General features: G+C 48.7%; 1 protein-coding gene across 1 annotated transcript in view; it reads left to right on the forward strand.

Moving 5' to 3' along the window:
- LOC104514340 (lethal(3)malignant brain tumor-like protein 4) overlaps positions 1-5,753 on the forward strand; it is a 47,691-nt gene extending 41,938 nt beyond the window's left edge. The window contains 2 exon segments of the mRNA XM_010157992.1: positions 2,231-2,293; positions 5,625-5,753. Of these exon segments, the coding sequence (XP_010156294.1) occupies positions 2,231-2,293; positions 5,625-5,753 (192 nt within the window).
- The last annotated feature ends 5,744 nt before the right edge of the window (positions 5,754-11,497 follow it).

Raw genomic sequence — 11,497 nt, forward strand, 5'->3', positions numbered from 1 at the left:
TTGCTTGTGGGTTACTAAATCCCAGCTAAACCCAGTTCCTCTCTGCAAAGTCCCACAAGGCACTGTCAGTTCCGCTGTAGCTTGATGTTGAAGGGGTGCTGCACCCAGCTCTGCCAAAGAGATGCTGGTTTCAGTGTCACACACACCTGGGATTGCATTGGCAACTTCGTTTGGGCTGCGTGGAGTTGCTAAGGGGTTCTCAGAATTACCTAAAGCTCCTTTTCAACTCCCTTCCCCTTCCCGGTGTGCAGTCCTAAGATGCTTCCAGTGGATAGCTCGGCGAGGACTGAGGTCTCCCACCCTCACCTTGAGCACTCCACCCTCACCCTTCCCCTTGGTTCAGGGCCTCACTGCCACCACTGTGGGGCTGTTGGCTGCCTCTAGCCCACGGTATTGCTGTGTTTTGGCCTTGCGCTCCCAAGGCTCCCTCATCCCTCCGCTACCGCGTCCTGGTTTGAGGACTCCACTCGCCCAGGCAGGCCACTGCAGCTCAGTGGAACCCAGGGTCTGGCTCGCAGCCCGAGCACCTTCTCCCTGTATTCCTGCATCCTCCTTCCCTCTCTTTTCTCCGTTTCTGGTAAACCGCAGGACTCTGTTTAAAAGGCCACTCCTGCGGCGCGGAGTGCTCGCGGTGTCCGTACAATGGGACAGATCAAAGGCCCGTTGCTCAGTGTCCCTGACAATAGCCAGCAGCAGTTGTGTCACGAAGGGCACAGGAGCAAGGCAAGCTCAGATCATCCCCTGGAGAGCTCTACCAGCCTCTCAGTACCACAGACACTACATTTTTCATCCTTATCATCTTGCCTCCAGGGGTCCAACTCTTAAAATCTGGAAGTAGCAGCCCCTGCAGAAGCAGTTTCATTTGTGCTTTAATTTTAGGGGGTGGGGGGGAGAGTGAATTCAAAAGAAAAGTAGCATTTTGTTATTTGTTTGTAATACGAGTTTGCGCTTCTACAGAAGAAAATTTGGAGTCACTGCCCAATGGAGACGTGGATTTTAGGGGTTCCCTTTAAAATGGAGCTGTCCCTACTAGCAGAAAATAAGGGTGAAACATGAGAGGGATGCTTTGCCTTCAGATTACATAACAGACACGAGGGGAGTCAGAGCTGTTCACCAAAACCAGCTTCTGCCAGGGTAGAGCAACACCGGAGGGCATGCTGACAGCTCCCTTCCTGTGTGGTCGGAACTGGGGGAAGGGAATGAATGCCAGTGGAGTGCTGGGATCAGCTGGAGATGCAGTGACAGGATTTAGGAGAGAGTCTGACAATCGTGAGTTAAAGGGAAGCCTGTATTTGACAGTGCCCCCCCCAAGCTGTTTGTTTGTGTTCACGGAAGAAATGTCACATCTGTAATAACTCAAATGAATATGCCTCGTGAAACAGAGCCGTTCCTGCAAGGGAGCATTCAATTAGCATGAGATGTTTGATTTGATTATGCCTCAATATACAAATCTTCTCTGAACCAGTGAAGCTACAGCTGGAGAAGACAATACATATTAAGTCATCCTCCGCTGGGTTCAGGACTGCTGCTCGCGCTACTTAGTGTTATATAACGTAATCCAAGGGCTGCTTGCATGTCTCCGGGGAGATTATTCCAAATGTTAGCAGATTTCCTGCTTAGAAAGGTTCTCCCTAATGTGAAATGCAGAATTAACTTTTACTTATTTAATCCTGTTGGTTCCATGGATCCTGTGCACCCACCACAGATTAAATAAAACCAAAAGTCCTTTCCTTCCCGGCTCTTCTGCCTCTGCGTGTTGGTAAACCAGCAGTGCTCCTTCAGTTGGTTTGTCTTGTCTCTTAAAGGCATGACATCATGGGAAACACTCCGAATCCTTTTTTCCTTTTACTTTCCAGCAATACTGTAGAGAGAGTGAAGTTGTGGATGGGTTTAAGGTAGCGCAGCCATACGCAGCTCTTAGTCTGTACCAATATTGCTGACATCTCATAAAGATCCTTTTGAGCAATGGAGGAACTGGACTTTTACAGAGAGAGAGATGGTCGAAAGGCAATACGGAAAGTATGATGGGTAACCAGAATGTGCTCTGCAGGGCTGTGCAGCAACAACCCCATAATGCTTTTCATATATAACCGTCGTTAATGAGAGAGGTGTAGGTATTAAAGTTCTCAAAATTCTTGCATGTAGAGCTCATATACAGAAGTACGACCTTCTGCTTGATTATACCCCATTTTAATGGTGCATACTTCTCTTTTCTCAAATATAATTCCAGGTGGTAAGCTTCGTCCAGCGTTTACCTGGTTGCAAAGAAGTAGCATCTGTTTTCAGAGAGGAGGTAAGTCAAGTCTACCCAAACTCTGTGTGGTTCCAATGGTGGGTCCAGGGGCAGCTGGGTGGTTTTGTACCCATCCGTTACTCTGGAGCTACAGCGTGGAGAGCACAGACGTGCTCGGGCTTGTCATTAAAGAGCCTGTGGCATTTAGGAGGCAGCTTCAGCATGGCGCTGAATCCCAGCACGGCTAATTGCATTCTGCTGCTTTAAATTTCCCCTGCACTTCCAATCACCGAGCTTATGCTTAACATCCTGTCTTGGACTATTGTATAGTGGATTTGGCATCCTTCTGAAGATGTCCTGTTGGAATGGTGCAGTGAGGATCTCATCTGCTCCCTCTAACGAGCACATACGCCTCTTCCCTTGGCAAGGCTGGCAGTTGTAGGGTTCCCCAGGAACTGCTGGCTTCCCCCGGCACTGCTGGCTTCCCCCGTGGGCTCTGGGAGAGCAGGAGGGGAACGTGTCAGTGGTTGGGAAATGAGAGCATCGCCTGCATGCCGCGTGCCCCGTTGTTGCTGCCACGCGCTGGGCTGGACCCTGTTCCCTGTTTGTGGCGTGTTTGCCATGGCTTCTGAGAAGCCTCAGCAGGTGCGGGACGCAGCGGTCCCGGTTTTTACATGCATCACGGACACAAGCTCCGTTGAGTGCTTTGCCTTCCAGCTACATTGCAGGTAGGACTTGGAGATTCCTTCGGAGCCCCTGCTTGATTTGCACAGACGTACCTCTCCTGTCATCACAGCTTTGCTGCTCAGACTGTGAGAGCTGGAGGGAAGGGGCTGTTCCTTCTCCGTTCTGTGCGGCACGGAGCGCACCCTCTGCGCTGAGGAAAAGCGCTGCACGTTGTAGCAACAGCAAAGGGCAGGTTTTTAATAGCTGACTGCTCCCCGGAGCTGGCTTCCTTTCAGGATGAATCAGGCTGTAGTGCATTTTATGGGATTTATGTATCTGTGGTTTGTTTTCCCTTGTTTTAAAAAACACACACATAAATAAAACGCAGAAGAAACGGAGGCTTGCAAAGAGCACTGTTCACGGTGTAACAGAACAGCGGGCTGCTGTTTAATTGAATATGGTGGGAATAATGCAATTTAGTCGCGTGAACCGATCTTTCAGTGTAGCTGAGTGTAAAAGGTGCCTCCTGATTTCTAGCAGAGATGTATTCAGAGGTGAGAGCCGTAATTTAAACGGGTCCCGAACGCGGTGACTGCTTTCTGGTTCAGAGAGCAGATAGCTGTGCTCTATTTCAACGCTTCCTGCAGCCTCAAAGTACGATTCCCTATGCCAAGTGAGAGGGTCTTGGGTTGTTTTTCAGGTTTATGCTCAAACTAAATTGTCAGTTTGAAATTAAAACCCTTTTAGCAGTTTGGCTTTGGCCAGAATTCAGGTGTGAGTGATGGGACTGCTGAACTCTGCCCGCGTTGTCTATTGGCCGTTAATCAGGCCTTTGAGTGCTCTCCGTTTAGGATAAATCAATCCCTTGCAGACTTGTCTTGGCGGGGGAGGAGAGGGATAAGTTGCTGCTTACATTAAGAGCGACGAGAACAAATTGTGCACAGAATTTTAAAACCCGTCCAAATAAGATGGAACAAAGAAATTAATAATAAAGCACAGGCACTGATACTGTGCTTGTTTCTAGGTCCAATTCAGGGAAGGTCTGTTTAAAATAAGCATCTTTGAGGCAATGCGGTGAAAATGAAACATAGTAATAATACTAGGCTCAAAAGCATTTTGAAGCATAGGACTGGTTTCCATCAGTTTTCTGCTACTCGTGACTCTATATTACTTAATTTAAGCAGGAGTCCAAGCTATTTGCCAGTTTCAAGCTATTTTTAACACCTTCATTGCAGTAGTGTAGACCCCTGGGTGGTTGGCAAATGAGATTCGGGATGTTGTGTGGCCGTCTGTGAGCTGGGAGCACTGCTGTCATTTCCAGTGTACATACTGGGAGGCTAAGTAACTTGCTAGCGATCTCTTGTGTGGTTAGAGAAGGGGAAACCCAATCTCCTGGCTCCCAGCTCTTTGCTTTGATTATAGGTTTGTCCAAGTTTATTCAATGTATCCTCTCCCACCAGTCACTGACATCCTAAAATGTTCTAGTTAGGAAGACTGCAGAAATAGAAGAATTGTTATTCTGGATGAGTTGTATCCGGTATTGTCTGCTGCACTGGTGAACATCAAGAGAGAGGATGGGATGCTGTCAGTCCCTGTAAATGGACTTTAATGGAGTAACTTAGGGAGACACATATTGTTTGTCTGTGTCCATTAATCTTTGGTTTCTTCCCTGCAGCATTTGGGGTTTATATTAGTTGTAGCTGTCTTGTCTCTGTGGTTGTTCTTGTAAAACCAAGTAAATTTTTAACCTCTTCTTAAAATAGTATGTTATGATTTCACTCGCAGCTACCTAGAGCATCCCATGTTTTCGCAAGGCGGTATGCTTTTCATTTGCTTGCTTTGAATCTAATTGAGTATCTCCTTGCTGATGAATTAGGAGAGTGTGTATGTAAATCCAGACAGGTTACATGTCTTGACTGTGCCTTGTTTTATGTAGCAGGTGATCTCTTCTACCGTGTGCTAAGCGAGCCCGTTTAGTGTCACTGAAAACACTCTCACAATAGCCCTGTTTCTCCTTTAAACGGAGACTTGTTGTCTATGGACATAGTACGTCCCAGTTGTGAGAGTAGCCAGATGTTCACATCTCAGGAATTTCTCTCCTCTGTAAGGTTTTTAGCAGATCTGACAAAAAAAAAAAAAAAACACCCAGGAAAAAAGGTTGTTTGGCTTTAAATTTTACCCTGAGCAGTTTAGCCGGAGTTGAAGAGTCTGTGCAATGACAGTATGTAATGAATGCACTAGGAAGTGGTGATTTTATGTTTCTAGTCATTGTAGATCCGTGTAATATATTAATTCTTGGATAGCTGCCTTCAGAAGACTTACATTCTCGATTTCCTGATCTAATTTCTGGCCACAGATTGTGACTAGGCCATAGGATTTTTGACAGTTGCTGGCTTTTTAGAGCAATTACAGTGCATTTAAAGTCTAACGAACCAGCATCCTCCTCATGATCTCCATAAGCCTTGACCACCCTCAGGATTCTCTGTTTCTAGAAAAACGGCTGCTGGGTGAGGCCTGAGCCCCTTGGAAGGGGCAGCGTGCCTGGGAGCCTCGCAGGGGTTGGGGTGCCAAAACTAGGGAGAAACACAAAGTTTCGGTCTTCAGAGCTGTGTTGGTACTTTCATTCCTCAGTTCTAAGTACATTGTTCAATTGAACAACCAGAAGTGAGAATCCTGCCTATTTCTTGATGTAATCTTTATCTTATGTTGTGTTTCCAACCTTTAGCAGATAGATGGTGAGGCTTTCCTGCTCCTGAACCAGAACGACATGACTAAAATACTCAATATCAAGCTGGGTCCTGCCCTGAAGATCTACAACGCCATTCTCATGTTCCACTCTGCAGAAGACAACTGAGAAGCGTCCTTCAGCAGAGCCCAGGAGGAATTGTCAGGGAAGAGGTTTTCAGCATTACATTGTGCCAAATGGGCATGTTTGGACTTAGATGTGTTTTAAGTAGAATTTATTAAAATTATTTTGAGGACATAAAAATCCTGCCACAGTCTGGATTATGGGGCAACTTCACTTCCAAGAAGAGGATATTATTATATTTTGTAATAGAATTTGGTTTTGATACATCAATCTCTTTTTGAGATCTAGAAGAAACCTCCGGTTATAAGGGGAATCCAGGGTAACTTTGGTGGAGCTGCAATAGCAAGAAGAAAGCTCTGAGCAAAATGTCTGTTGTGTCCAATGATAGTGCCTGAAAGAGACTGAGTTATCACCAGCGTGTTTAATATATTCTGTACGTATCAGAACTCTGAAAACAGAGTAAGAAAATAGGAAAAAGATGTGCTTCAGAGCAACTCACCTGTAACCTTCAGTGCTGTGACTCCAGAGCTGACCTTGTCAGGACTGACTTTTAAATTCCGGTTTCTCCTACTGATCCTAGTTGTTCTAATACCTTTGGCTGCCTACACCACAGCAGAAAGGTACCGTGGGCAGAGGGTTTCCACCAGCAATGGCTTGTATCGACAAGCAGCATGTTCTCCTTCTTGTCACCGGAGAGCGGGAAGCAAGCCCTGTGTAGGCCTTGGGTAGGCAAAGATCTCTCACAAAGACATCTCCTCCACAGGAGACACAGGTAAATACTCACTAATTCTCTCGTCAGTGCTTTTGTGCAGCTGATGTCTGGACCAGGAGCATCTTACAGCAGAACGGCACAGTCAGCAGCACTTGGGAATTCGGTGGGTTCATCCTTGTCAGCCAAATGCTGGGAATAGGAGTTGGGAACCCGGCAGTGGCCAGCGTGTGCGTACAGATGCAAGCACGTTTCCTAGGAACAATTTGGTTTTATTTTGAACAATCAAAACTCATGACTGCGTCGAGCTTTTGCCTTTTCAGCCTCCTGGTGGGCTTTGGTCTGTTCTGTGGAAGAGTCAGTGTGCTGTAGCAGCAGGACACCAGCTCCTCTGCCTCTCCATGGTGAGGCAGGCTGAGCACACAGGGAATTGGACTGTCAGGGCTGGAACAGACAGCCGAGCGAGGTAAGAGTGACTTCTCAAAAGAGCCCTGATGTGCGTCAGGGAGGAAGCAAAGCTTGTGGCTGTGAGCCTGTGCATGCAGTCTGTTCTCTCCTGGCAGTAGGGCAGCACGAGTATTGCCTGCTCTGCTCAGAGTCCGAGCATCGTTTCATGAATGTGCACGTGGGACTGCAATGTCCTGGGTGAGGAATTTCCACACCGCTACTTCCAGAACCATCCTGTTAGGATGGAGGCCCTGGGGGAAGCGCTGAGCCCTGCTGGGGCTCTGCTCAGTGCTTCCTCTCGTGCCTGTTAGCATGCTAGCTCCTAACTCTTCCTCTGGCCACTCTCCCTGTTAGATAGTTGGCTGTTTCAGAGTTTAGCTGGAACTGTCTTAGCTAGGGAACCCTTTCCACCGCGTCATTTGAAGCTGCCAGGCTGCATCCTGTGTGCGAGAGCCGCTCCAAGCTCTGTAAGTGTGCACACGGTGCTGCCGGAGGCAGGCGTGCCGTCAGCCTCTGCCCGGGGATGCATGTGCTTCTCAGGGCATTGCATGCTGAGATGTGATCCATCCGTAGGCACCTCAAACTCCCTCCTGGGCTTGGCATTTGTCACCTGTGGTGTTGCCTTAGTCCCAGCCCTGCAGCTTCTCCGGGAACCATTGGGAAGTGAGAATGAACACGCCGTCTGTGACTGTGGTGGCACAAGGAACGCTCTGGGTCTTCCTCTCCAATCACTCCATGGCCTTTGGCCAACCTTCCAGCTGCTAAGAAGGTCCTTGTGACTTGCCTGAAGTAGTAAGTTCCTTAAAATTGTACATAGAGTAGAATCAACGCGGCTGAAGCTGTTCAGTCCTGGATTAATATATAGAACAATTTGTCTCCATACTTTCTATTTTTATATAAGATGTTAAGGAGTTTAAGCCTTCCACAGAGAAGACAGAGGGGTGGTGGGATATTTAATAGCTGAAACATAAAATATCAGCCAGGCAACTGCAGGAGAGTGATTTAATGCAGTGTTAAGGACTAGACAAATATGAATTTAATGTATAAAAATACATTTTTAGTATAACCAGGGTATTCACCAAAGAGTCACGTTCCTTTATCCCGCTCTGCGCATCCTGTGTCACTTGCAATTCCAGTCTTCACACTGACTTGTTCTGGACTCCGACACAACTCGCCTTCTAGGCAAAGCAAAATTGTTTCCTGACAACTGGAGCAGAGGATCCGTAGTTGGACTGTTTGGTTCCTGGCTCTCCACTGACTTGCTAAGGAAGCCTGAGCCCTTCTTTGCTCCCGATTCACCCTCTGTGACACCCAGCCAGGAGGGGTGAGTGCAGTTTTGCCTTGTTTCCAGCAAGCAGGTCCTGACGGATTTTCCGTTTTACCTCCTTCCTTTGGGAAACTGAGCTGGGGGACAGCAGATTGCCTCCAGCAATAAACCAAAATGCAGTATGATTTATTTCTTTTACTATATATAGAGAGAGGATGAAGAGAATCAGTGAAGCAATGAGATTCTAGTCACTGAAATTATTCAAACAGGAATCTTTAATCCTGGGGTCTTCCAAGCCAGCTGGATCAAAGACGACAATGTGTGCTTGGAGTGTGTTCAGTGGGAGAGTAGTGCTTTCAGCAAGAAGGAAGGAGGAACCCTTTTAGGGGATAGAAGAGGGAGGAATGTGCTTCTTGTGCCTTTTTTTGTAATCCGATAATTGTCTTTGCAGCGCAAGCAAGAATGTGCACACATCTATTACTGCCTCCTCTTCCAAATATAGCTGTAGTCTAATAAAATCAAGCAACTTCACAATAACACCAGGGCAAAAAGATTTCTCGTGTCTTCACTGGACACGGCTAAAACTCACTAGTATTCACAAGACAGAAAAAATCCTAGAACACCTCCCCTTTTACCCCATAACTCGGGAACTCATTGCTTGCTGATGCCGTTTTGCTTGTGTTGGGGAGCCCCGCTTCCACGTGCAGCTCAGTGACTTGTTTCTGCTGCCAGACTCTGCCTGTACAAACTCAGCTCTGCCTTTTCCCGGTCCTGGTGTCGAGGCGAGGGGTCTGCAGATGCCTCTGATTGTCTCATGCCTTGTCTAACTTGAAACATGCACTTTTGAAGCAGAAAGCCAAATGTTGTAGCTCTGGTGAGTGAAGCTGAAACTGGTTAATGCCACCTGGTTCAGGCAGTTTCCCATGTCTCCCACGTGTCGGCAGAAACCGGGGGTCGGCCCAGCTGAACCCAGAAGTCACTTAGAAATACTGCTCAGCACCGACTCGGAGCTGTGACAGCTTCCCATGGGCCAGCAGTCCAACTGGGACATCTCGGTTCTCTATTTGAATGGATCTTACTCCTGGATGGGGTTTTGTTCCTGTATCCCTGGGTTTGAAATCCAGAACCATCACATTATTCTCCTCAGTAGAGAGCCCTGTTAAAATTTTCTGCGCCGTCACCAACGATCATCCTTGTAATCCGGTAGCAGCAAATTTCTGCCCTGGGTGATGAATCGCATTGAAGTTGGGCGGAAGTGTCGGGCAGCGCTGACGGCAAAACTCTACAACCGGAGTTAAAAAACCCCATTCAGCCCAGGGGATAAGCTAGCTCAGCTGTAGAAGATTTCCTGCCTGCTACTTTTCTGCCCTGCTTAGGGATTTATACCAGGGAGAGCTTTAAACTTTCTGACATCCTCTCTGTCATGTGATGAGCTAGCTTATTTTTGAAATTCCGCTTACTTGAACTGGAAACGCGTGCAGGGGAAGGGGGTGTGCGGCCCTTGTCTCCGTCCAGCCTCTGAAACTTTTGCTTCTTAACCCAAACACACACTTGAGCTTTCTGACACTAGCCGTGATGTTGCACTCCACCGATGCTTTCTTCTGGAAATGTGAATAAAATTAATATAAGCTCTAAGCTCGAACCTGACTCAGTCTTTCAGTGTTTGGGGGTGACCCTGGCACGTGCTGGCTCGCTGCCCTGAAGGGCTGTCACCAGGGTGGGCAGGATGTCCCTGGCTTTGTCCCCTTGTTTTCCTCCCCCTAAACCTGCCAGTCAAAGTGCAGGCAGCGTTTTCGTCTTTCCTCTCTTGCTCAGACGGAGCCAAGCTGGAGATTTGAGCTCTCCCGGAGTTGTCTGCATCAGCCTGGACCGCAGCCCTTGCTGTCCTCTGCTGCTGACCATGGGTCTGAATCTCTCGTGCTTTCCTCTTGCCATCCCAGGACTCTGCCATCATCCTAAAGCAGCTTCCAAATCTAACTAAAACCATCAAGAACTTGTTACCGGTGCGAATCGATGTTAAAATCTGCATGTTGGGGTCTGTCTCTCCTACCTTCCTTAATGCCCTATTGGCCTTCTTGGCTGTGTCCCCATAGCAGTGTTAATTAACTTAACCGGGCGTTCGTTTCGGCTCTTGATTGTAATGAGCTGATAACGTGCAAAGTGCTGTGCAGTGTGCCATCGCTTGGTGTTCCCCAGAATGGGTGGTGGGAGCTATCGCCCCGGTCTGCACGGAGGGGTGTCCGGGAGAGCCGAGGGGCTGAAGCCGCGCTCGCGCGTGGCCAAACCAAGGGCCAGAGATTCGCTCTGGCTGCTGAGATTATCAGACCTTCCAAAGCTAAAAACACTAGAGGGTTGGCACCCAGCCATAATTTCTAAACCATCCCATCATCAGGGTAAACATTTGCTCTCATTGGTTTTTCCCTTCCAAGTTTTTTTTTTTGCTTCTATTTAAACCCCGACCTGTTTGGTTGCCGTGGCCGGATTCCCAGCCTGGTCAGCTCGGGCGCTCCTTGCATGCTCAGCAGGGTCAGATTTTGCTGTTGCTTGCTCCGTTAGTTCCTTGGGAGTTCTGCTGGGGCGCGTGCTTCTCTGTGCCACGGCACTTTGGTACCTGAATGTCTCTGTGGAAGGGATGTTTCCGAACCGAGATTGGATGGAGAAGCCTCGGCAGAGCAGGGGGCGTTCATCGCCCGAGTGGCTGGTTGTGGTTGCAGATTATTCTCCTCAGCAGACAGGGAATTTTTTGTCCCGATCCGTATTTCTCCTTGGGCAGGCAAAACCTGTAGTTTATTTTTTCCTGCTTAAATGCTGGAGCTGTTCTGGGCTCGGCCAAGGCCACGCTCCTTGGGACCCTTTTTCCCCCTCGTTCTGCAGCCGGTGTGCATGGGGTTTGCACACCCGCTCGGGGGCTTGGAGGGGTCTCTGGTTGAAGGTGAAGACAACTATGGTGAAAGGGGTGTGCCGCTCCCGTGTGCCATCCTGCAGCCGAACATCTCTCCCCTGCGAGCCTGGCTGCAGCCCTTCGGCTCAAGCCTCTGGAGCGAAGCTCCTTAAACTCCCCTTGTCCCAAACGCTCCGCAAACCCGTGTGACAGCACTGAGCTTTGGGAGCTGCTGCGCAGGGCTGTATCTGCCCACGCTCCATTGAAGCAGGTGGACGACCCCTTAGCCTGCACCCCCACAAGAGACCTCTGCTTCATCCTCCTCCTCTCCGGCAGCTCCGCCCCACGGAGCACAGTGATGCCCAGCTCTGCGCTGAGGTACGTGCCGGAGCCGTCATGCCTTGCCTGGCTTCGCTGAAAGCACGCTGTTTCCCTAGGGGTAGCGTGACCTGCAGCGCTCACGGGGCGGTGTGGGAGCTTATTGC

Source organism: Eurypyga helias, unplaced genomic scaffold, assembly GCF_000690775.1.
Source record: "Eurypyga helias isolate BGI_N326 unplaced genomic scaffold, ASM69077v1 scaffold19248, whole genome shotgun sequence".
NCBI lineage: Eukaryota > Metazoa > Chordata > Aves > Eurypygiformes > Eurypygidae > Eurypyga > Eurypyga helias.